This window comes from Electrona antarctica (assembly GCF_951216825.1).
Source record: "Electrona antarctica genome assembly, chromosome: 5".
Lineage (NCBI taxonomy): Eukaryota > Metazoa > Chordata > Actinopteri > Myctophiformes > Myctophidae > Electrona > Electrona antarctica.
Genome location: NC_136810.1, coordinates 25,810,396 through 25,838,254, shown reverse-complemented (window position 1 = coordinate 25,838,254; position 27,859 = coordinate 25,810,396). Strand labels below are relative to the sequence as shown.

At 42.2% G+C, this 27,859-nt stretch overlaps 1 protein-coding gene across 1 annotated transcript; it reads right to left on the bottom strand.

Annotated features, from left to right (window-relative positions):
- Positions 1-1,409: 1,409 nt before the first annotated feature.
- On the bottom strand, positions 1,410-27,859 carry LOC306923913 (putative polypeptide N-acetylgalactosaminyltransferase 8; the record flags this gene model as incomplete). Its single annotated transcript, XM_079502259.1, has 10 exons — positions 1,410-1,529; positions 10,181-10,351; positions 10,601-10,693; positions 12,404-12,541; positions 14,316-14,501; positions 15,758-15,872; positions 19,085-19,282; positions 23,034-23,220; positions 26,638-26,804; positions 27,582-27,859. 10 exons carry the CDS (start codon positions 27,857-27,859, stop codon positions 1,410-1,412), a joined length of 1,653 nt encoding a protein of 550 aa, XP_079358385.1.

Here is a 27,859-nt window from a genome sequence, read left to right as displayed (position 1 = left end):
CGTCCCTCACTTCACCTACCTCGGTAGCACTCTGTCACCATCCTGCACCATAGACGATGACGTCCAGGCACGCATCAGCCTGGCCTCTACTGCCTTTGGTAGGCTAAGGTCCAGGGTCTTTCAGAACAGGAACCTCACCATCTCCACTAAGGCAGCTGTGTACAAGGCAGTCTGCCTCTCCACACTGCTCTACAGCTCGGAAACCTGGACACCCAACCAGAGGCACATAAATTGTCTAGAGGCTTTCCACATCTTCTGCCTCCAAAGGATCCTGGGTCTGACCTGGGCCGACAGGGTGCCGTACACTGAAATATACGACCGGACCAACACACCCAGCATTACAGCACTCCTTGGCCAAAAACACCTCAGATGGGTCGGGCATGTGATCCGTATGCCAGCCCACCGCCTACCCCGACAGATCCTGTATGGCCAGCTTCAAGCCGGTCAAAGGGCTGCTGGGGGTCCAAAAAAGAGGTACAAGGACCACATCAAAACCCTCTTGAAGAAATGTGATATCAAACCTCCAGCACTAGAGTCCCTGGCTGTTGATCGCCACACCTGGAGCTCTACCTGTCACCAGGGAATCACTCATCTTCAGGAGAAGCTCACAGAGAGGAGAGTACAGCGGCGTGCACAGAGGCACCAACGTGCCAAAGGTCCACCGACCACCACTGCTGCCTTCCCCTGCCCCTCCTGTGACAAAGTCTGCGGATCACGCATAGGTCTGAACAGCCACCTGGCTATGCACAGACGACAGACACAACAATAATCATCCCATGAACTATATTTGGAGCAACGTCATCATCGACATCGATGGACTGCCATAAGTGTGTGTGTGTGTGTGTGTGTGTGTGTGTGTGTGTGTGTGTGTGTGTGTGTGTGTGTGTGTGTGTGTGTGTGTGTGTGTGTGTGTGTGTGTGTGTGTGTGTGTGTGTGTGTGTGTGCCTGCGCCTGTAGGCTATAGATATAGTGTCATGATGTTATGACACTATGAGATAGATAGATAGATAGATAGATAGATAGATAGATAGATAGATAGATAGATAGATAGATAGATAGATAGATAGATAGATAGATAGATAGATAGATAGATAGATAGGCAAGAAAGACAATAGTACTACAGAATAGCACAGAAGTAAAAAATAATGCATTCAATAAAAACATTTTATTTACATTGTAGAATCCACAATTTCTACAAAAAGGCTCTCAATCACTCACTCACTGGGTGACTCGCCATCGCACGCACGCACGCACACACGCAGGCACGCAGGCACGCAGGCACGCACGCATGCACGCACGCACGCACGCACGCACGCACGCACGCACGCACACACACACAAGAGAGTTCAGACTCTTCTTCCTTCCTTCCTTCCTTCCTTCCTTCCTTCCTTCCTTCCTTCCTTCCTCTCCTAGAAAGGTTTGATAATATTTTGCATTTCCCATCTCTGGCCGGTACATTCCTGGACCACCAGTTGACTGTCTGTGATCTCCAAACATCTCTTTGTCTTTATATTCTTCATTTCTTTACCCTAAAAAGAAGAGAACCAGAAAAGCAACAATTTTAAGTTTGTCTCCTGACTGAGTAGTAATAAGATACCAGGAAAGTGGTCAAAAAGATGGTATTCAAATATTACTAGGAAAATATTAATAACTAGAAAAAGTGCCCTTCTGGGCACAGGTCTCCACCAGGAGGATAGGAGTATGTGTGATCTTTGGCAAAATGTTTAGGAGTGATATAAACATGTTTGTTTGTTTTTTGCAACAATTTTCTTCATTTTGTTGAGGAAATGCAGAGCCAGATCACTCATAGCATCTCTGAGGATAGAATTCTGGATGAGCAGGACATGTGCAGCATTTTGTACAAAACGGGCCACTCCTGAAGACTTTGGAAGGCAATCTTAGCCAATCAGTGTAGAATCTGAGAAATCAAACAGACTCGTCTTGATCACATGACTACAGAGATCATGTATACCGATTTGCATGATATTTGGATGAAATCTGTGCGACTAATATAAACAATGTGTTTTGCAGAAATCGGCCTCATGGTGGCGCTATAACCGGCAGATGTGGAGGGATGCAGGGAAAATGTTTTCCATGGCCTCTAGGGAGTGCATACAAAGTTGTACACAGATCGATGCAGTTATAGATAAAAACAGGAATTGCCCTGTTATAGCGCCACCATGAGGCTGGTTTGGAAAAGAAATTGTGTCATGTCGTCCTCAGCCTAGTGGAAATGTGTGTGTATAATTTCACGGAAATTGCACACTGTGTTTGTGATTTGTGGCATTTTGTTCGAAACGGACCAATCATGTGAGCTTTGGAAGCGAATCTTAGCCAATCAGGAAGGAAGATGAGAAATAGTGCAGATCCGTGTTGATCACATGACTATGGAGATAGTGTATACCGAATTGTGTGATGTATGGATAAAATGTGTACGAGTAATCTACAGAAATGTGTTTTGCCTAAATCGGCCTCATGGTGGCGCTATAACAGGCCGTTGAGGAATATTTGGGGCAGAGGTTCGTCGTTGGCATCCAGAGAGTGTGTGTGTAAAGTTTGGCATGGATCGTTTTGAGTGCAAAACATACTCTCATTCTCTCCCCATGCCTTCGGCCTGGTGGAGACAATAAGACATGGATAGTAAGTACTATCATTGCCAAATACCTACAGTACATGAATACCTGCTAGGAAACTAGATAGTATTAAAATATGGTTATATCCTTTAGAAATGGCTGTAAGTAGGCCTACTAAGCTGTTATCTAATTCACACATGATAACCTACAATGGAAATATAGGAAACTAGATTGTTTGTAGATGGTGATACAATTTGGTTTAGAATCTACTTTCCTATATATGGGAAATGTTCAAAACGATTTGAGAAGATTTTCACATACGGTATAATAACATGCACAAAATAGAGACCCCATGTGAAAGTGGTTAACACTGTGTTGTTGGTACAGTACACAGTACAGTTGCACAGTAGCCTACCTGAGTGAAATCCCAGAAACGGCTCATGCCCTTCTCCGTAGCCTGTTTACATTGGTACAGGCCGGGGATGTGAGTGGCTTCGCCCATATCGACCAGACACCTGTTCTCATTGTACTTGTGGGACTTGATGCGGCCAATGTATAGCTCGCCACTCCCACGGTAATATGTGTACTGAGAAAAACAAAAATAAAGAAAACAGAAACAGGTACACAAGGTTTGTGCTTAAATACTGTACATCTGAAGTCTGATACTTAGTTGCATATATATTATAAATACATAAATGTATTATATATTTTAGTATACTTAGCTTAGTTTTAGTTGCTTGAAATAGATTATCTACTGCAGGGGTTCTCAACCCGTGGGTCGCGACCCCTCGGGGGGTCGCCAAATTATTTTAGGGGGTCCCCAAAAAAATTTTTAATTTTTTTTTCACGATTTTTCAAAAATAGCAGACCTACAAGCTCGTAGCGCGCCACTCGGTGGCGCGCCCAAAATGGTTTAAGGTTAGGTTGTAGCAGTCAATTTATATTGGGGGTCGGGAGGGGGCGGGGCGGGGTCCCGAGACGTTGCCAAAGCATTTTCGGGGGTCCCCGGCCAAAAACGCTGAGAACCCCTGATCTACTGGACATGTTGTATACTAAGTTTGTACTTAAAATAGTCAATCAACAATAATAAGTATACACAATATTATCAAATCTTGTGTGTGCTACAAGGTCACACTGCAACATGTTGGGAGCTTGTACATCCGCTATTTCCATTGTGCAAACTTGTCAGGAGGCCACAATTCCACACGTAAATGTTGCTCACTTGACCTCCATATGGTTGGCAGGTGTCTGCAATGGGAGTATTCCACAGGGGGTGCCCAAAATCAATGCACAAGTTGGTATCCATGTGCTTCATCTTTGTTTTATGCAAGTCAAGACGAGAAACAGATAATGCATTAGTATGGGCTAAACAATACAGTACATCTCTTTAAGGTGTCTAACTGCCAACGACAGGATGTGCAGGGCAAGCTTGGTTATTATAGTTCTGCATTTTTCAGTAGCGTTGATCTTAAGTTTGTTTTGACTTTACACTTTTGCAATTGCAGTTAGTTTTAATTAATTTTCTTTAGTTTGTTTTTTATTTGGTCTTTGAAAAGGCGTAGTTTTAAATATATAATTTATATTTTTAAAGTTTTAGTATAGTATTTTTATAGTAATATGGGGTAGTCAGGGGCAAGATTGAAAAGGTTGATTTGGAATTTATGAGTGCTCAAACATAAAACAAAAATGTAACACTATATTGGTATTGATGAAGCGTGCACGATGCATGAACCACGTGACCTGTACTGTTTCTGATTCATTATTGACGCTTTCTTTGGCACTGTCCATTTAGACGCTTTATAGGCATTCATTATTTTCCAGGTTTTATCTCCTCATGCTATGGAGAAAGCTGTGGGAGGCTACTGTGCATGTAAAATAGTTTGTCTTTAGCTCCAAGCTCCACCCACCGTAAACTTACTTCACCAGAGGCCACAAGATCGTCCAAGGGATCCAGTTGTGGATACACGTTCTCCAGGTACCACTTGAAAGGCTTACATTTGAGCCTCTTTCGGAGCTTCTTCCTCTCTGACACATCTCCGATATCTATCCCATGGTCCTTGATGGGTCAGAATTAGTCTTGTTTACTGTATGTGTGATAGTGTATGAGTGGTTCTCAAAGTGACGTCTGGGGATCACCAGGGGTCATTGAGAGGGTTCCAGGGTTGTCCTGTTTAACTTTAACCACAATTGCATCGATATTTCAAAATAGCCAATCTACAAGTTCACAACACGTCGTGGTGGGATCTATTACTATTTTCCAATTTTTTCCCCCAAATATTCTACATTTTTGAAAAATGTAGAATATTTTTGCCACAAGATAGTTTCAGATGGGGTACTGTGGCCAAATACCTTTTCATTTAGGGATCCTTTCCTTGGCATGAAAAAAGTACGAGAACCACTGTCCTACATTACCTTGAATGGCATCCTCCAGGCCAAATTGACATTGTGTTTGTACTCGTCCATCCACACCTCTGCTACCCTAAGGGCATTCCTCTTCATTGCGGGGACCAGGTCTGGCATATAGGGCTTGTGGGCCCTCTCAATGTGGGCAATCTTGGAGCAAGGAACAACCTCTATACTCCCTCCACACGTCCACACCTGTAATAATGGCTATTATTTACAACTTAGACCCTCCTTAATGAAAGTGCTGTAATGTGTATTTTCCCCACTGCACCAAATGTCTTTGCAGAAAATAGCTGAGATTGTATTATGTTCCCCCCAGAACTTGATGAAATTCAGCAGAATGAGTTCAGTTACGTGTTAACACTTCTGGGCTCATTTTACCATCTATTCTGTGTTTTGTGTGCACTCCAGAGAGTTCTTAAGTTGTTGTTTTCTTTTAGATATTTGACATTCATTTAATCTGCCCCCATATGCCCCCATATGTCTACATATAAACTCCATTTTACACGAAAGTGACTTATTTTAAAAATAAATATGTTTTTTTCTTTTAATTTTTATGCCAATTAATTCCTCCCCACACACACACAGTGTGTGTTATCACTGTTGTATCCCACAGACTCACCTGCCAGTGAGGAGTCCCCACCGGGAGGACATCACGTACAGCCTTCGTCCTATACTCCTCCCACCCAACACTCCTTGCTGACACTCCTCGGTGCCACCCCAGCCCATAGGAATATGTGCAGTGATATCATCCTAGATCCTACCCAGCTTCCCTTCTCCAAACACAGGCCACGTGTTCGTAGAAGCTCGACAAAGCTAGATGCATCACCACACGAAGGATTCGAACCCACATCCTCCACCACCCCTTTGAAGATTGCTGATTGACAGGTGTCAAAAAAGACACCATATCATTGCTATCAGGCAGAAACCTTATATCAACATATGTCTACTTTCTTTTGGTGAATGAATGCCCGACTTCGTCGTCCAAGAGTTTCATGCAAAGGTTGCAAAAATAGCCAACCTACTGTACAAGCTCGCAACATGGGCATGTGAAGAAAACGCGGTCAGGGTGCCGGCCCGGTTCCGGCGAGCCCCCCTGTGTCCGAAACGGTCGAGAAATGACAGAGTTACCATGTGGGGGTCCCCAGGGGGTTCCTGTACTGTACTGTACTGTACTGTACTGTACTGTACTGTACTGTACTGTACTGTACTGTACTGTACCACCACAAATCATCATATATACAGTTAATATGTGTGTGTGTGTGGTAGGCTGCGCAACAGTGACACTTGGTTGTGAAAACCAACCAAATGCTATTTTCGTGCTCAGACAGACCCAGCCATGAGCCAGCCAGGGACCCAGGGACACACATATCTGTCTATAGGAGTGGTTGCACCACTCAAAAATTAAGTGAAAATGAAAGCGGTTTTCCAAGTTTTCCATCCGTCAGTGACAAAATGTAAGCATATGAGATAAAAACAGAAACAAGCCCAATTGTTGATCCATATGCTCTCATGTGCTGTATTGTTGTGGTTGACTCACTCGGATTCCTAGCTCAACGTTTTCCCCACCATATACTTGCATTCCTTCATCAAGGGCCCCAATTTCTCCTAGAAACTTCCTGTCTGCAGCTAGGATCCCCATGACCGATGGACTCCTGGAGAAGATATTGTGACTGGTTACATTATGTGTCTGACATGTCAAGTTGTCAACCAAAACATTTGATACAGAATAGATCTTTACTGCCACAGTGACATGGCCAAGGCTTTGTTTACAGTTATTTGCAATTGGATCAGATTTATGTGTGTCTGCAAAAGGATGTATACACTGAGTAATGAGTACTGCTTAATTTATATGCTGTCTTACCATGGTGTCGCCCTTGCCGAAAAACTACAAGATCAACAATTTTCTGCGAGCATCACCATCTTATGATTAAGTATAAATCAGGCTTCAGTGGCAAATGCCACACAAAAGATTGAGAGACAGAAGAAGATATAAAGATTGTATATTAGATATTTAATCTGGTCAGAGGGAACTGCTATTAACGAGACTGAAGCCCATATCTGGCCCTACTAGTGAAGGTTGGCGGACACCTCTTCCCCAGACGTCAGAGCTTGTTTGCCGGGTTACAGCGTTGCAGAAGCCTCTCCTTCCCGTCCCCTCCCCTCTCTCCAGTAGCACAGGAGAAGGACAAAGACATTTCTCAATGTCTGCATGCCCACAGTGAGGACAGGTGGTGACAGGGGGGGATAATGTGGTAGGTTGTTGGGGGCATTTTCTTTCCTTCTGCCCTGCTGTTTGCAAATTGCTGAAATTCAGAGGTGGACAAAGTACTCACCCCCCCCCCCCCCCCCCCCCCCCTCCCCCAGTACTTGAGTAAAAATATAGATACTCCTGGTAAAATATTGCTCCATTTCAAGTGAGACTTGCTCTGTCAGATTTGTACTTTGAGTTACTTGCTTTAAAAAAGTACAAATGGCAGTAGTACAAACAAATTTCGATGATAGTGAAAATAGCAGATCTACAAGCTCACTACAGCGCATCACAACATGTGAGATTGTAGATCAGTTGTTTTCACTATATTTGAAATATGGCTTAAGTGGTTAATTCATAATGTACTTTTTTTCATTCCTAGAAATGTAGTGGAGTCAAAAGTACAACATTGGTCTTTGCAATGCAGTGGAGTGAAACTTGGAAGTATCCATAAATACACCCAAGTAAAGTTCTGATACTCAAAAAGCTTACTTAAGTACAGTACTAGAGTAATTGTACTTTGTTACTGTCCACAACTGCTGAAGGCAAGACATGTCATCAATATTCCCAGCGCAACATTTAGATATTGTTTTTGTCCCTTTAATATTTTCTTTCTATTTTTCTTTTCTTTTTTTTATTATCAAAGAGGAAATTAGTTCATAAATATTACACATGTATAGAAAATGCACAATGTCTGCTTGGACTTCACTGTACAAAGAATCGCAAGCGGGTTCCGTCAGACATAGCCTCTGTATCGAAGAGGATTGGGTTTATGATTCTCCTTTTTATTTTATTTATTTTATTTTTGTTTTGTTTTCTTGTTTGCAGGGTTCTTCAGTTCTGGCTTTCATTTTTATGTATTTTAATTATTAACTAAATTAAAAGCAATTTAATATTTTAAGCTCTGCGGATTATAATCTAATAAAAGACTCTTTGTCTCTGTGTCTTAGTTTTTTTCTTTATACTTTCATGACAGAAACTTCTAATGCACAAAATAGATACCGGTATGAATCTATTTTTGTGTGTGTGTGTGTAATCCAATACATTCTGTTAAAATGATAAAATGACAATGATATTCATAGTTGAACAAAATGTATGTTTTCAGACTGTCAGGTTTGTTAGGAAACACCCATCATCAGTTTTGTGTTGCATACCATTGACAGGCCTCTTAGATTTATAGGGAAGCCAGTTTACATCAGAAAAGCTGGTTTCTGGAGCTTGGACAGTAACATTATTAGGAGACAGGAAGAATGTTGGAGTCTATTCATTTCCAATGGGAGAGTGAACATGAACACAGCTTATGAACCATTCCTTAACTCCATGGTCACTGAACTAAATACTGGACCCAATCATCAAAAGGCACTCAATATTTACAAAACATTCATACTAAAATGGCTTCTTTTAGCGAGACAAATCAGGAGTAAATCTACTTTGTTATCGACATTTCTTTATCCCAGCAACAAACTCGCAAGATTTGAGAGGAGTCCGGAAGAGTCTCTCTGTCCATATGCAATTTGACGGACAACACATAGGGGGCTCTGGCCCCATATTTAACATTGACACTGCTAGGGCCCTATTTTGCGTGTCTTAAGTACCAGGTCTTATGACTTAACTTAAGACCTGGAGGCGTGGTCAATGCTGTTTGGCCACTCAGAATAGCCAAATGGCATTGATCACGCCTCCAGGTCTTAAGTTAAGTAATAAGACCTGGTACTTAAGACACGCATAATAGGACCCCTAGAGCCCTAAAAGTCTTCTCTTATGGGGGTCCCTGGCATGTCTTTTCAAATAGGGGTCTGTGGGCTACTTAGTGTCAATTTAGCTCTATCATGCCAGTTTCATGGTTGGTTAGTATCATGTCACATGATACAGTTATACCTGATCTATGCAAAGACTGTCAGACAATGGCTTTACAAAATCCAAGATTCACTTTATTTGCCCATACAGACAATAATGTCAAATAAAAATATGATTTTCCTGTTTTAAGTGTGAACGGATGTGTTTTTGAAACATTGAAACGTCTCACACTCACACACACACACACACACACACACACACACACACACACACACACACACACACACACACACACACACACACACACACACACACACACACACACACACACACACACACACACACACACACACTGTCTGTCTGTCTGTCTGTCTGTCTGTCTGTCTGTCTGTCTGTCTGTCTGTCTGTCTGTCTGTCTGTCTGTCTGTCTGTCTGTCTGTCTGTCTGTCTGTCTGTCTTCATCTCCTAGAAAGGTTTGATAATATTTTGGATTTCCCATCTCTGGCTGGTACATTCATGGACCACCAGTTGTCTGTCTGTGATCTCCAAACATCTTTTGGTCTTTTTGTTCTTAATTTCTTTACCCTGAAAAGAGAGAACCAGAAAAGCAACGGTTGAAGTGTGTCTCTCCTGAGTAGTAATTACATACCAGGAAAGTACATCGTAATGAAATACAGTATATTTCCTAGGAAGCTATTGATATGGTATTCATTGTAAGCCCATCCAATTATGTAAATTGCTTAGTAGTTCACGGGAACCTACTAGGAAAGTAGATGGTTGTAAAATATAGTTATTATAGGAAAATATTCTATATCCGCAGAAATGGATATAATACAAACCCATTAAAATGTAGGGAACTAGAGGGTATGCTGTTGTTACAAAAGTGCACATAAGTAATGCATAGCATAGTGAGTACTAGTAAGGAAATGAAAACCTACATGAGTATATGTTATATGTGGTAAACCTGGAAAAGTTTACTGGAATAGTTCTGGTTGGCATTAAACCACACGCCATATACTTAATCATACTTAATCAACATGAAATCCCCACAAAATATGGGGAAGATATTTTGGATTTTTAACTATAATAACACACTCAAAATAGAGACTCCGGTTGAAAGCCGTTAACACTGTGTTGTTGGTAAATAGCACAGTACCTGAGTGAAATCCCAGAAACGGCTCATGCCCTTCTCCGTAGCTTGTTTACATTCGTACAAGCCGGGGATGGGATTTGCTTCGCCCATATCAACCAGACACCTGTTCTCATTGTACTTGTGGGACTTGATGCCGCCAATGTATAGCTCACCACTCCCACGGTAATAAGTGGACTGAAGTAAAGAAAAAAAAACATCAGAAGATTTGCCAACAGAAACAGGTACACAAGGTTTATCTACAGCCTGATACTTGTTTAGTTGTTGGGGGGTCCAATGCCCACGGCGAAAATCTTTTGGGGTGTTCTCACAATTAGATGCAGACAATAGTCTAATCTATAAGGTCACACAGCAACCTGTAGATCTGTTATTTTTGGTTTCCAACATTTTCAGGAGGCCACAATTCCATGTGTAGATGATACTCACCTGAGAGTTATAGTAATGGCAGCCGTATGCAATGGGTGTATGCCCTGGCACAGGCCCTTGATCGATGCACATGCTGGCATTCATGTTCTTCATCTTTGTTTTCCACAAATCAAGAACAGAAAGAGACACATGTATTAGTGTGTACAGTATGTACACTATGAGCTGTACAACACAGGCCCATAGCTTGTTTATTTAATTGGCCAGGCTCATTAAATAAACTGAGACAGGGAATATCAGTGCCACTTCCTTACATTATTTAATTGTGGCCCTAATGCGCCTGTCAAAAACTATTACATTATCACAAACAGCATTATTTTTGTTTACTTTTATATTATTAATTCTGCATTAAAAATGTACATCTTATAAATCTTCAAAAATCTACATTTTATAAAAAACACTGATTTAAAAAAATCTATAGGCCTGTTTTATAAAATCAGTGTTTTATAGTATATATTTGTGATTTTATAAAAACCTATAATAGTTTGATTTTCTTTTATACAATACTATTATTACATACTTTTGTAAAATTCAACATCTAAACACAAGCCAAAGCCTTAGACACAATAATCTTATCTATCCTCGATCTTTTTAAGAAACTCAGGCTTGACCACTTACTGTAGGCCTAAAAACCAAAATTCCTGCCATTCCTGCCAAACGCTACAAATGCTTTCAAGCATCACCCTTTAATCCTATTCATTTTATCATCCAGCTAGTACTAGTAACCCCATCATTAAATGTATGTCAAATAATGCTAACACCTTTAGCTTTTTCTTTACCATGCACGCTCCCGACTATTTAACACATTTTTAATCCCAGCTCACGTAGCTTACTCTCACTCTCATACTTTCAATCACTCAAAGCATAACACTGAAGATGTTAAGATGGACCCTAAAAAGTCCAGAGTGCATAACAGCCTGGTCCTGACTTTATTATCTGCCTTAGACAAATGTATACCTGCAAGTATCTGCACCCCGTGAGAATGCCTCTAAAATCCTGCCCTGAAACGAGGAGCAGATAACATTCACACCCACTGTAGCCCAAGTGCTTAGCCACAACCCCAAGGGAGTTCAGCAGTAATACATCTTAGGCAATATTAAAGTGTTAACTTGACCTAGCTACAGCTATAGAGGGCCGGTAAAACTTGTGCCAGCCACCGCGGTCATACGAGTGTTAGCCCAAGTGGATAATCAACGGCGGAAAGTGTGGTTAATTCGCACTTAAGATTTGATTGATGAAAAAGTCATGTGAGTATACTATCAACTTGTGGTCCGCACAAGTGGTTATACAGAATATAATTCTGTAACCGAGACAGAAATGAGACGGAAGAGTTGCATCTTCTCCATTAACAGATACAATCGGGAACACGGTTAGTGAATGCCCAGTATGGTGTGCATTAAGTATTATACAACAGGTCATTTTGAGGAAGCAATCTGATTGGTTGAAACAGCTTTCTAGCCGTGCTTAAACCACGATAATGGCACGGCTAATCAAAACAAAGAATTCAGCCGTGCTTTTCTCTCAGAGCGCAGCAGACTCGGTGGTCGTAGTGGCTATACATCTGTCATTGAAAAAACATAATTTTTCGGCGATTATCTTAGTTTTAAGGGTAACTGTTGTATAATTGCAATATTACACTCGAGGGTGTTTCGTCATTCATGCACTTCTGCGATACCTTTCGGAACACGCACTGCGGGCGAATTCCTATGACACCGCAGGTGTGCATTAATGACGATACAAAACACCCTCTCGTCTCTCGTGTAATATTGCTTAATTTAGCGCCACCCACCGCCACCGTAAACGTACTCCACCATAAGCCAGAAGATCGTCCAAGGGATCCAGTTGTGGATATACGTTCTCCAGGTACCACTTGAAAGGCTTACATTTCAGCTTCTCTCTGAGCTTCTTCCTCTCTGACACGTCTCCAATATCTATCCCATGGTCCTTGATTGGGGGGGAGACTTGCAGAATTAGTTTTACGGTATACTGTGTGATAGTGGTTCTCAAAGTGAGGTCCTTGAGGGTCACCTGTAATTGTACCTTGTACAATCTCAGAAATAGCTAATTGTATCAAACTAGGTTTGTGTGCCTTCCGTGCTCACATCTAGCTTAAACCAAAAGCTCACACCACACATCATCATGACGTCACAAGGACAACACAAGAGACGGTCACGGCCACACAGCCAACTCAAGGTACGGCCACGGAGCCGACTTGGGGACCAACACAGCTCCTCCAAGGAAAACAAACAAATGAACGGAGCTGAACGTGAATCCCCCCCACCGCCCACCCCTTTTTTTCCCTCACTGTATATGTTTATTTTCCCTTTTTACCTCCTTTATGATGAATTCCTGTTCTGTCCTTTGTCTATATAGAAGTGTCTATTTGTACGTCTCTAAATGTTTTTGATGAATTGAACATCGTGGACCCTATTGGAAACAAGTGTAATGCTTAATTGGGTCGTCCACTCACAGTTAACAGCCTTTGTATTGAGTTTGTGCTTGAAATGTACTGTAATTCTGCAAACTGTTACATACATTTTTCAATCAATCAATCAATCAAACGTAACATGTCGATTTGCTCAGACACATTCTCCATTCGTTGTCAATGGGAATTTAACAAAATTACCGATTTGCTTATGACATAAATTCTCCATTCATTGTCAATGGGAATTTAATCCTTGTGTAGGAAGGAAATAGCTGATTTGCTCGTCTACATATAGACGTAAATTCTCCAATCATTGTCAATCTCATTTAATGTTTGTGTTAGGACAAAATTGCCGATTTGCTCATCTACATATGACGTAAATTCTCCATTCATTGTCAATGGCATTTAATGGTTGTGTTAAGACAAAATAGCCAATTTGCTCAGACACATAATCGTAAATCATGTAAAAAATTACGTCTCCATTCATTGTCAATGGCATTTAATGTTAGGACAATGATCTACACTAGCTGAATATAGGAGGGGCTAGCGCCCCTCAAAAAGAAAATAATTATATATTTTAAAAACTCTGCATCATGCACCTGTAACCCAGCATGCCTTGCACTGCGTAGACGCGCGCGTCACGTGATCGGCCGTAGACCAAAAAGGAAACAAAGGAGTGGAGTTCCTGTTTGTGTGCCGTTTTTAAAGGCTGTTTTCTCAGAATGTAGGCAGCATCCACGGTGATTGAAGAGAGCGGGATGGGATTATTTTCCAAAATTAAAGTAAATAAAAGAATACAAGCACATTGAAAATGGTGAAAGGAGTCTATGTTGGTGCCAGAGGACAGATCAATGTCGCGCAAGGGGCGTTGAGGCGCGCGGAGCACCGTCGCGTGTGGAGTTAGAACAGGAACAAAGAGGGGAAGCCAGTGACGTATGAGGAGCAGGCAGTTTCGCCTACGTCATGGTCTATGACTTTTGTGGGCGTGGACTTCTAGGAAAGTATAGATGGGGTTTTGATTAATTGATTTATTGATTGAAAGATTTATTAACAGATTGGAGAATTACAGTACATTTCAAGCACAACTCAATACAAAACTGTTAACTGTGGACGACACCATAAAGCATTACACTTGTTTACAATAGGGTCCACCATGTTCAATTCATCATAACATTTAGAGACGTACAAATATACACTTCTATATAGCCAAAAAACAGGGTTGCGTGGACTAAAGAACATCAACCTGGGGGTCTTTGAAAGGTTAGGAGAATAGGGACCACTGTCCTACATTACCTCAAAGGGCACGTTCCAGGCCAAATTGACGTTGTGTTTGTATTCGTCCATCCACACCTCTGCTACCCTCAGGGCATTCCTCCTCATGGCCTTACTGTAGTCTTGCATATAGGGCTTGTGGGCCCTCTCAATGTGGGCTATCTTGGAACATGGAACGACCTCCACACTCCCTCCACACGTCCACACCTGTAAATGGGTGTTAAACATATAATTCAGCAGAATGAGTTCAGTTCAGTTCAGTTTAACATATTATGTAAAGTAAATGTTACCATTTGTACTACTTAACCAGAGCCAAACCAAACCTCCTCTCACAAAACGTTGTAGTTATATAATTTTAATTTATAATAAGAAAGGAGACTATGTCTAACAGCTATGAATACAATGATGTGTATTTAGATCCTAACTATATAAAGCAATTACTAGGATTGTGTATGTGCTTGTGACCTTTGTGAAAACATTATTACGTATTGTTGAGTATTATTTAAAACCTCAGATTTGGAGAAGGTCTACTTCCCAAATTTTGAGAGGAGCTTCTACAGTCCTGTCTCACTCCCCTGTCTGACTGGGTAAGATGGAAAGAGTAAAATTCCATAAAAACAGAGGCCCTTGGAATGCTGATGATTCAATGACAGGTGTAAAAAAAAAAAAAGGGGAAAAGAAAAAGAAAAGAAGGATAACTAGAAAAAGTGCCCTTCTGGGCACAGGTATCCACCAGGAGGATAGGAGTGTGTGTGATGTTTGGCAAAATGTTTAGGTAAAATAAACATGTTTTTTTGTTTGTTTCTTGCAACAATTTTCTTCATTTTGTTGAGGAAATGCAGAGCCAGATCACTCATAGAATCTCTGAGGATAGAATTGTGGATGAGCAGGACATGTGCAGCATTTTGTACAAATCGTCTTGATCACATGAATGAATGTGCGTTTATAATTTCATGGAAATTGGACACTGTTTGTGATTTGTGGCATTTTGTTCGAAACGGACCAATCATGTGAGCTTTGGAAGCCAATCTTAGCCAATCAGGATGGAAGATGGGAAATTGTGCAGATCTGTGTTGATCACATGACATCACACATACCGAATTGTGTGATGTATGGATACAATCTGTACAAGTTATCTACAGAAATGTGTTTTGCCTAAATCGGCCTCATGGTGGCGCTATAACAGGCCGTTGAGGAATATTTGGGGCAGAGGTTCGTCGTTGGCATCCAGGGAGTGTGTGTGCACAGTTTGGCATGGATCGGGCCAACGGTGGCGGAGATTAGCTGATAACGGACGGACAGAAGGACGGAAGGAAGGACACACACACACACACACACACGGACGGAGTGCAAAACATACCATGCCTTCGGCCTGGTGGAGACAAATAACCAAATGTAAGCATCTAGATTAACACAGAAACAAGCCCAAATTCTCATGTGCTGTATTGTTGTGGTTGACTCACTCGGATTCCTAGCTCAACGTTTTCCCCACCATATACTTGCATTCCTTCATCAAGGACCCCGATTTCTCCTAGAAACTTCCTGTCTGCAGCTAGGATCCCCATGACCGAAGGACTCCTGGAGAAAGAGATGTTATCGTTGCTGTCGGGCAGAAAACTCTTATCTCCATGTTTTAAACGAAGCAAAGCAACACACTTTGAGCTTGTCGATCTGCTACTTTTGCTATTTTTGAATTTGAACAGTTTTTGACATATGAGGTTTAACAGAGACATTATGGTATGTTAATGTTGGCTGACATGTCAACCAAAACATTTAATACAGAAGAAAGAGAGATCATAATTCTTAACTTATTCGCTGTCGTACGATGGCATTGCGTGCTGAAGGTAGCCAGCCGAACTACAAGCTGTGTGAGCTTGCTCGATATTGTCGCCGAGCGACGCCATTTTACGACAAAGTATAAAACAGGCTTCAGTGTCAGAGTGATGGTGCGTTCCTGTGAGAGGGTCAAGGAGAAGGGTTCTCTATGTTTCTTTTTTTTTTTTTTTTTTCCCTATGCTGGATAAATGTGATACCACTAATGATGATAATCCTGGCGCAAATGCATTGTGTGTGTGTGTGTGTGTGTGTGTGTGTGTGTGTGTGTGTGTGTGTGTGTGTGTGTGTGTGTGTGTGTGTGTGTGTGTGTGTGTGAGTGGACGACCCAATAAAGCATTACACTTGTTTACAAGAGGGTCCACCGTGTTCAAATCATCAAAACATTTAGAGACGTACAAATAGACACTTCTATATAGCCAAAGAACAGAACAGGAATTCATCATAAAGGAGGTAAAAAAGGGAAAAGAAACATATACAGTGAGGGGAAAAAGGGGTATTGATGAATGATGAATGTGATGATGATAATGTCCGCCTTCTCCCTGTTGGTTAACGAGCGGCGGATGCGCGTGCCGCTCAGGGGCGGGCCTAGGTGCCTTGAAATGGACACCCTCAGTCTGCAGGAAGGGAGTGAAGAGAGAGGTTGTGTACAGAGGGCTCCGGTGAGAGCGCCTTACGAGAGAGGACTGTGCCAGTGCGACAGGGGTTCGATCCACGGTTCCCACGCCAGAAATCGAGTTAGGAACCGTGACAGCTAGAACGTGACCGTGCAGTGAAATTAGTGAGTGAAACAAAGTATAGATATTGAAATAGCGAGTCATTCTGGGATCGACATCGCTGGAGGAGATCCGGAGAACGAGCCAAGAGATGCGACGACTGACGGAACGAGCCGACCTATCAGCGCAGCAACGAGAAGAAGTCCAGATGATGTTGGGCAGATGGAAGAGCGTGTTCGCCACCCATGACGAGGATTTCGGGCAGACCGACCCAGTGCAACATCAGATTCCGACGGGGGACGCCGCTCCGATCCGTGAGAGACATCGACCCTTGCCGCCCTCCATGTACAAGGAAATGAAGAACCTATTGAGTGACATGCTGCAGAAAGGAGTCATCGCTGAGAGCCGCAGTCCGTGGGCCGCACCGATCGTCTTGGTGAAGAAAAAAGATGGCAGTTGGAGATTCTGCGTTGACTACCGTAAACTGAATGCGGTGACGCACAAGGACGCTTTCCCCTTGCCCCGCATTGAAGAGACGCTGACGAGCCTGACCCAAGCCCAGTGGTTCTCGACGTTGGATCTAGCCAGTGGATATTGGCAGGTGGGGATGGACCTCCACGATCAAGAGAAGACAGCCTTTACGACCCCGCTGGGGTTATATGAGTTCACCAGGATGCCGTTCAGACTCTGTAATGCGCCCACCACGTTTCAGAGACTCATGCAGCAGTGCCTAAGTGGTCAGGTAGCAGAATATTTATTAGTTTATCTTGATGATATCATCCTGTATTCCCCTGACTTTCGTTCTCATCTACAGCACCTCGACCAGGTTTTCCACCACCTGTGGAAACACAGACTGAAACTGCGCCTCGACAAATGCACGCTTCTGCAGAGTGAGGTAAAATTATTGGGCCATGTCGTAGACAGACAGGGTGTCCGACCAGATCCTGACAAAGTGGCAGCCGTTACGCAGTGGCCAGTGCCAACAACCGTGCGTGAAGTACGTGCCTTCCTAGGATTAGCTGGATATTATAGGAGATTCGTGCCATCCTTTGCCGCCATAGCCAGACCATTAAATAACCTGCTAATTGGCGTTCCAAATGATGTGAAATCGCATCAGTGTCCCATCAAATGGACTTCGGAGTGTCAGAACTCCTTCCACGCGTTAAAATCAGCTCTCACCGAGGCCCCCATACTGGCGTATGCCGACTATGAACAGCCTTTCAGGCTGTACACTGACCAAGTGGTCGCGGCCTTGGTGCCGTTCTAGCCCAGGTCCAGGAGAGGCATGAAAGACTTATCGCCTATGCCAGTCGGAGTTTACATCCCACAGAACAGAATGACGCGAATTACAGCTCGTTCAAGCTGGAGCTTTTGGCCCTGAAATGGGCCAAAAGACTATTTGACCGGCGCTAATTTACTATACACACCGACAATAACCCTGTAGCGCATCTCCAGACCGCGCGCTTGGGTGCCGTAGAACAGCGCTGGGCTGCCCAACTAGCCTCTTTCACTTTTGACATTAAATATCGCCCAGGCAAAAGTAATGCAAACGCGGATGCGCTATCCAGATTCCCTGTAGTTTCGAGTGATGTGGGGGCTATAGAACTCGCGCCGGAGAGGGCAGGAACCGTAAGTGAGTGGCAAGAGGCGCAAGAAAATGATGCGGATATCCAAACACTAAAGTAGCGCGTCTTGAAGAGACAATATCCCGCGGCCGAGGAGAGGAAGAGTTGGTCTCGAGAAGCACAGCAAATGCTACGACAGTGAATGCGACTACGAGTAAAAGGACATGTACTGTATCGTAGTGTGACTGATTCCTATACGCAAGAAGAATATCTACAGATCGTGTGCCCGAAGGCAAGACGAGAGGAGGCATGGAAGGGGATCCACCTGTCGACAGCCCATGCGGGACCAGAGAGGACACTGACCCAGCTGCGCCGACGATTCTACTGGCCTGGCATGGAGGGGGAGGTACGTTCGTTTCATCTGGGTTGTGTCTCCTGCAGCTTACAACACAAACGAGTAGAGCCTCGGGCCCCGTTACAACCGGTTGAAGTGTCTTACCCCCTAGAGGTAGTTGCCATTGGTTTCCTCACCTTGGTGCCTTAACCCTGTATTATACTTTGTTGTACAATAGTGGCCTACACAAATTGCTATCATTAATCGTAATCGAGGCAAAACCTTGAAGTAATAGTGATATTGATTTGAAGTCATATACGTCCAGCCCTAACTTCAACTTACTTGCCAGGCATTGAGGGATCGTTGAGCTTGTTCCACTCAGGCCTAAAGCGCCCGTACATGCACCACAAGGCCCAGTCAAAGGCTTGGGCATTGGCAGGGTAATTCACCACAGCCAGGTCATCGAAGTTGACCCTGTCAAACACTGGAGAGACCACCACCGTTCTGTCCAGTTTGATCTGTGTCAGCAGAGGCTCCGCCCTAGAGTAAACAGAAAGCAAACCCCAATATACTTAGGAAGCAAAAGAAAGGATCAGTTGTGTAACTAAGTAAGTAATAGAAACCCCATTCAAACCTATTTAGGTTCATCTTACGGTGGACATGTTTGCCTGAAAATGAATCTTTGAAATGTTTCATAGTTTTAGAAATATAGTGCTTTCAAATTTGAGAAATGTACAATGGGGCTCAATGGCAGATATTGGCAAGTAAAGATTTGAGTGGGGTTTGAACCCACAACCTCCAGATCATGTAACCAGTGTGATAAGTCACTGAGCTACTTGCTACCTGCCACAACACAGTTTGCCTTTCCCTTTGAGTAACAACACTTGTACAAAAATAAAATAAAAAAATAAAATAACAGGAGATTTGTCTATTGTTTCTTGTGCTGTTGTTTATCTCTAGAGGTTTGAATGCTTATGAACCACAATGGAAACAAGTCTCTGGCTCTTCTATCATTATCTTTTTTGCTTTTTGTACACAGCAAGCACAGTGGCTCACTGGGTACAGAGCCTGCCTGGGAATCAGGAGGCCTCAGGTTCAAGTACTGGCTCTGACATAGTGCCCCAAAATCATGATGAAAATGACATACTATAGTATGCTGTCTGGAACTATAGTAGGCCTATTTCGTGATTTTCATATTTTTTTTTCAAATCCTCCGAAATCACGAAAAACGACATGCTATAGTATGCCGTCCGAAACCATGAACTATAGTATGTCGTTTTTTCATGATTTTCATCTTTTTTTCAAATCCTCCAAAATCACGAAAAACGACATGCTATAGTATGCCGTCCGAAACCAAATATGATAAATGTTTAATGGGGCTCAATGGCAGATATTGGCACATAAAAAAAATCACTTTCACACTTTCACTTTCACCTTTTATGGCAAATCACTTTCACCTAGAAACTCCATTCACACTTTTTGTAATTCAACTTACACTGGTGTAGTGCTTTCAAATTTGAGAAATGTACAATGGGGCTCAATGGCAGATATTGGCAAGTAAAGATTTGAGTGGGGTTTGAACCCAGAACTTCCAGATCATGCAAACAGTGTGCTAAGTCACTGATCTACTTGCTACCTGCCACAACACAGTTTGCCTTTCCCTTTGAGTAACAACACTTGTCTCTGGCTCTTCTGTCATTATCTTTTTTGCTTTTTGTACACAGCAAGCACAGTGGCTCACTGGGTGCAGAGCTTGCCTGGGAATCAGGAGGCCACAGGTTCAAGTCAAGACGAAAAAGCGTGATGGAAAAGTGTGACGAAAAAGCGTGACGGAAAAGCGTTCTTTAACTTAAACGCCCAATGCATTCTCAATGGCAATAGCACAAACTTTGGCATGCTACTAGTCCTACATACTTACACCTACGTAAGTAAGTAACTAAGTATAAGTAAGTAAGGCCATATTTAGACTGCAGTCACATTCAGTCAAATCTGATTCAAATCTGATTTATTTCTCAAATCTGATCTTTTGGTCTGACCATTCACACTGCCGTTTTCAAGTGACCAGATCTGATCTGCGTGTTCAGAATGGCAGCCAAATCCAGCCTGAATCAGATCTGTGCCACATCCAGATTGGAATCTGATTTGTTTAAATTAAGTCTAAATGCAGACAGGTCACATACAAGTCACATGGAATCTGATTTAGAACAGGTTGTTGCATTCAGACTGAGACAGATCGCCTCAAATCAGATTTGAAACCACCTCTGAATGTGGCTCAAGTCACATTGGACATCTTAATCCATTCACCTGAAAAAGTCACTAGAGGCACGTCCAAAGAAGCCTAGTGTCTAAAGCTGTGTTCGAAAAGCTAAATCTGGGAAAATATGTAGGCTATCCATGCTCAAGTGACTTGGAATTGTTTTGTCAAGTGTTTCAGTTAGGCCTACAAAATGCTTAATTTAATGTCCATCCTAATAAATGTATATGGAAAATGAGACTAATTGTTATTGCTTTTATAATTAATTACTATATAGAGGGTATGCACGTAACATCATCATCATACCCGGAAGTTATGCAGGAACGCCTACTGAGTGGCAAAAAACTATTTTCTGGACTTGACAGCCCGTACATCCAAACAGAAAAGTCTTATCTGATTGTATTAAACAATGTTAAACAAGGTTAAACTCACTTTGCCACTCGATTTGCCACTACCGAAACACTCGTTGTTTAGTCAAAAAAAAAGAATAGTGAGTTATCAACCAATATTTTCAGATCATTATTGGTTAGGTGCTGTAATGCTGTAAAATCTATATAATCAACTTTATACCTGTTACAAAGAAATAGCATTTAGATTTTGATTAATTTTAATAATTCAACATAAAAGATGATAAAGATCTGTTAAAATATTAATTTTAATGGATATAATTATGGAAACCACGTTTCACTAATTTGTTTTTACAAATGGTCTACTGGGGGGAATGGAAAAAAGATGAATAGATTAAAAATAAGTATCTTTATTCTAAGGTAAATGGTAAATAAATGGTAAATGGTGCATTTATATAGCGCCTTTATCCAAGGCGCTTTACATAGATTGTGCATTACATTCACCCATTCACACACACATTCATACACCGATTGCGGCGGAAGCCATGCAAGGTACCAACCAGCACATCGGGAGCAATTTGGGGTTCAGTGTCTTGCCCAAGGACACTTCGACATGTAGCCAGGAGGAGCTGGGATTCGAACCGCCGACCCATGGATCATTGGACGACCTGCTCTACCTCTTGAGCCACAGTCGCCCCTTGGGTAAGGTAAATGTAATCCTATGTTTCGGTAGTGAAATTCTTTGGGAGAGTAAAGATATATGAAAAATATATGAAAATACAATATGATAATTGACTGTACCTTTACTAAATATATACTCTGAATTTGAACCAATTTGGTAGAATGGCTCTACTATGAAAACCTGCAAAACCTGTCAGTCAACACACATGTCAGTTTGTCCGTCACACCTCGTGATACGCTCCACCGACCTCGCCCTCAGGGCGTCTTACTGGTATTCCATTTTGGTAACTTAAGGTCACCTTTATAATGCATTATAAGCTAATTTATAATGCATTATAATGTGCTTATAAGGCATTATAACACTCGTTATAAATGTTTGTAATCATGTATAACAACTTATAACCATGTATAACATATTATGAGTGCTGGTCATAATGAATTATTATGCTCAGCACTTCTCACATCAATAATATGCTATAGCATATAAAGTTTTGTCACTTTACTTAATGGTCACAAAGTCATGCTATAGGGTATTATAAAATGATACAACTGCTAATAACCATTAAAGAATGTTGCCACTTTACTTAAAGGTCTCAAAGTCATGCTATAGGGTATTATAAAATGATACAACTGCTAATAACCATTAAAGAATGTTGCCACTTTACTTAAAGGTCTCAAAGTCCTGCTATAACATATTATTGATGTTTATAAGACATTATTCCATTTAATAAACACATTGGTTATAATGCATTATGATACAGACATTACAGCACTTCTCTATGTGCCTTTATAACCACCTAAGTTATAATAGTTATAATGTGCTCTTCACTGAGCATAATAATGTATTATGACCAGCACTTATAATATGTTGTTATACATGAGTATAAACATTTATAACGAGTGCTATAATGCCTTATAAGCACATTATAATGCATTATAAATGCGCTATAATGCATTATAATGACGACCTTAATATAAAGTGTTACCAGATCGGTATCAGGTTACCTACCACATCTCATGGACTTCGATGTGAGCATCCAGGAGAGCCACCACGTCAGCAGTAGCAGCCCTCCATCCAGAGATCCTGGACGAGGCCAACCCCAGCTGCTCACCATGCCTCACTCTCCCAATACGAAGCCCTGGGTTCTGTTCCTGAATGGACTTAACGTATATGTCAAGGTCCCCCTTAAGGTCCTCTGATTTTAGAAGGAAAAACAGAGAGGGAGATTATGAATGGGAATTCAACATGGATTTGGAACATAATAGGCCTACCGGTAGTTGCTGTTTATCATCCCTGCTAACTTTCATTATTGAATATTAAACACCTAAGTGAATAAGCTGATTATCTAAATTATAGTTACATGTAGATTCAGAAGCTGTATGGGAAAGGACAGTATACTCTGCAGCAGTTATGTGGAATGGGTTACCTGCAAGCCAATAACTTAAGTCCTCCATGAAGAGCTGGCTGAATAGACGCTGCATGAACCTAACCATCAAGTTGACTTTTTTATATTTTGTTGATATTTATGATTGATTTTATTTTTCTGTATGTCTCTGCCCCTTTCAGACTTAACCATCTGCCTTCTCCCTCTCACTAACCACTGCTAAAACCTCTTTCTACCACACCAAAATCCAATCCTGTACTTCTAATCCAAGGAAGCTCTTCTCCACTTTCTCCTCCCTCCTTAAGCCCCCTCCCCCCACCCAACCTTCATCCCTCACTGCTGATGTTTTTGTCAACTACTTCGAGAAGAAGGTTGACGATATCAGCAGCTCCTTCCCCCCCCTCCCCCATAAAGTGGCATCTGACTCAACCAACACTAACCCCAACACACCATGCATGTCCTCCTTCTCTCCTCTTTCCCCAGACGAGGTCCTACAACTAGTGACTTCCACTAGACCTACCACCTGTCCTCTCGACCCTGTCCCGTCTCCAATCTTCCAGACCATCGCACCTGATCTGCTCCCCTTCATCACCTCCATCATCAACACCTCAGTAACCTCAGGCTGCGTCCCATCTGCCCTCAAGTCAGCCAGAGTAACACCACTCCTCAAGAAACCAACCCTTGACCCCTCAGATGTCAAGAACTACAGACCGGTATCACTCCTTTCATTTCTATCAAAAAGCATTGAACGTGTTGTCTCCAACCAGCTCTCTCTCCATCTCTCACATAACAACCTGCTAGATCCCAACCAGTCCGGATTCAAAAAGGCCCACTCCACAGAAACTGCCCTGCTGGCAGTCACAGAAGCACTACATGCTGCCCAGGCTGCTTCCCACTCTGCAGTCCTGATTCTCCTAGACCTATCAGCAGCATTTGACACAGTGAACCACCAGCTGCTCCTAGACACCCTAGCGGATCTAGGCATCGGCGGGACGGCACTAAAGTGGTTCTCCTCTTACCTCACCGACCGGACCTACCAGGTCTCCTGGAAAGGTCTGTTATCATCCCCCCGAACCCTCCAAACTGGGGTCCCACAGGGATCTGTACTTGGTCCCCTCCTTTTCTCACTGTACACTAAATCCCTTGGCACTATCATCTCTGCTCACAATATATCCTATCACTGTTATGCCGATGACACACAACTGTTTCTATCCTTCCCCCCCTCTGCCACCCAGGTGGAAGAGCGCATCACTACTTGCCTGGCTGACATCTCACAGTGGATGTCCTCCAACCACCTCAAGCTGAACCCAGACAAGACTGAGCTTCTCTTCTTCCCAGCTAATTCCTGCCCGATGCGGGAGCTAACTATTTCCGTAGACAACGCCCTGGTAACGTCTGTCCCAACAGCCAGGAACCTTGGTGTTGTCCTGGACAGTCAGCTCTCGTTCAAAACTCACATCACAGCTGTCACTCGATCCTGTAGGTTCACACTCTATAACATATGACGAATTAGACCGTTCCTCACCCAGGAATCATCCCAGCTCCTAATCCAGACAACAGTCCTGTCAAAACTTGACTATTGTAACTCTCTCCTTACTGGCCTACCGGCATGTGCACTGAAGCCTCTCCAACTGATCCAAAATGCCGCAGCTCGCTTGGTCTTCAACCAGCCAAAATTCTCACATGTCTCCCCCCTGCTCCGCTCCCTGCACTGGCTCCCGGTCGCTGCCCGCACAGAATACAAAACTCTGATGTTGGCATTTAAAGCAACCAAAGGTATGGCTCCCCCATATCTTGCCAGCATGATTGAACCCTACAAACCCTCCCGCGCACTCAGATCAGCCAACGCAGGGAAGCTGGAAGTACCCTCACTAAAAACGCCGGGACAACGCTCCACACGTCCCAAACTCTTCTCCCTTCTGGCCCCAAAACTGTGGAATGCACTTCCCGTTGCAATCAGAACTGCAGCATCACTCCCGATCTTCCGCCGTAGTCTGAAAACCCACCTTTTCAGACTCCATCATGGCCCATAGCACTTACCCTACCCCCCTTAGACAGCACTTCTTAGACTTATATAGCATTTGAAACAGACTTATAGCATGTCATGTAGACAGCACAATAAGTGCATTGTATGTAGTCATAGCACTTCATAGTATATATGTACAGCATAGTATAGCATATATGTGTAGTTTATATGTATAGTGTCATTATATAGATATGTTCTAGTTATAGTTTATATGTATAGTGTCATTATATAGATATGTTCTAGTCACGTTCTTAGCTTACGCATGTTTCGCGATAAATGCATTTTTACATATGTGATGTATTCCCATGCTTTTTGTTCTTGCCTATTGTAAGTCGCTCTGGATTAAGAGCGTCTGCTAAATGCCTAAATTGTAAATTGTAAATTGTAACCACTCTGTATAACACATTTTGAGCTTGTAGATTGGCTATGTTCGGCGAATATAGAGCGTCACAGTCCCGCCCCCTTTCATGACGACGCCAGGCCCAGGAAATAATTCCCAATGCATTTTTCCCATAGACATTTCAAAAAGTATTTATTTAAAGACCGTATAAGTGTCGTACAAAGCCAACTCGAGTTGTGACAAACACAATATTTTGGACCAAACAAATAATTACAAAGAATAAAAACCTGCCGTTTTCTTTCTAATTCTTTGTTTGGCCCAAAACATTGTGTTTACTGTCATGATTTCTCACAACTCGAGTTGGCTTTGTACGACGCTTAAAACGTCTTTAAATAAATACTTTTTGAAATGTAGGCCTATATGAGGAAAATGAACGTGGAATCATTTCCTGGGCCCTGGTAGGGGGCGGGACTGCAACGCTCTATAGAGAGAAAACAGATGAATATAAAACTGTCGACAAAGAATAAGGGAGTGATTTGAAGATTGGGCAAAATTCATAAATTATTAATTTCCAACATTCACAGAGATCAGACACTCAAATCATAGATAGAGTTAGGTCTTTGCTATTCCGGAATGAAGTCTGTTGAGGTTGACCCAGACATTCCATGGTAGGAGAAATGGTTGAAACAGTGTTGGTGAAATGACTTAGGTGGAACAATTCCTTATGCCAAAAATGGAGGGATCGTGCGTGGTAAGGCGTCTAATGAAGTGTGTGCATGTGCATGTGTGCGTGTGTGCGTGTGTGTGTTGTTCTACTGCATTAAACATGAACCGAACACCACCCTGTTCTTATCATACCAACCATTGGAGCTGTTATCATCCACCAGAATGATTTCTCTCAGCAGGTGTTTGGGTGTTCGGTCAATGATGCTGCGAATGGCTCTCTTGATGATAGACAGGGCCTCGTCCAAGAAGATCAACACCACTGCCATACTTGGAAGGTCCTTTGGGTACTTATTTTCTTTACACCTATTCAAGTATAGAACAAAATGTATTAATCAGAAAATATTTCTGTATTTTGGAATTGTGGCAGTCTAATGTAATCTACCCAACATTTCACCTTAGATATTTTCTCTTTTTTCTTCCAGTGGTGGAAAAAGTTTTTTACTTAAGTATCAATACTGCAATGTAGAAATACTCCCTTACAAGTAAAAGTCCAGAATTCAAAATAGTACCAAGTACCAAAAGTAGAAAGTACTCATTGTGCAGAATGTCCAATTTCAACTTTGCAACTTTGGCTATTTTCAAATGGCTTGAAAAGTACAGTACTTACATACTTTCCACCACTGTTTTCTTCTATGATCACTATAGAATTGAAGCTAAATCTGTTAAACTCATTGTAATGTGGAGTGTACGCTATTTTGCCTTGGAGATATTTTAAAAAGTTTTATTTTTAGCGTCTAATAAGTTTGATTGCTATTCCTGACACATTGTGTGTTCATTCATGTTGTGTTTTCTGTCAGTTCTGATGTGTGAAGACTGACTTTAATGTGTTCCAACTTCCCACCCATTGTTCAATTGGCTCATTGGCTCATTTTCACTAACTGCGCTCCGTTGTCTCTCCATCTCATGAGGACATAAAGTCTATCTACTGCCAAAAGTGTCTTACCGCAAGTACAGGAAGTATAGGGCTACATTTTGTTGAGCTTACTGGAACTTCCTGTAGGCTACTTACAGATTCAGACACTTCTGGCAGTAGGTCTTGTCCAGTCTAAGGAGATACAATGAAAAACACCACACACTTACCTGGGGTGGAGGGTATATGGAAGAACTCGATCTAAAGGTAGGTGGTCACTGAGAAAGACATTGTAACCATATTTCATAAAAAGAGCTTGTGCTTCTTTTTGTTCATCTTCAGATAGATCATCCCCCCAGTCCTTGAACAAGTAAGAATTGGGGAACAGTTTCTTCTTCGTCTTCAGTTTCTCCTTTTGGGGCTCCTGGTCAGCGTGTTCTCCCTGTTCTGGCTTCTGGTCAAGTTGTTCTCCATGCTCTAGCTGCTTTTTCACCAGTGAGGCTTTCAT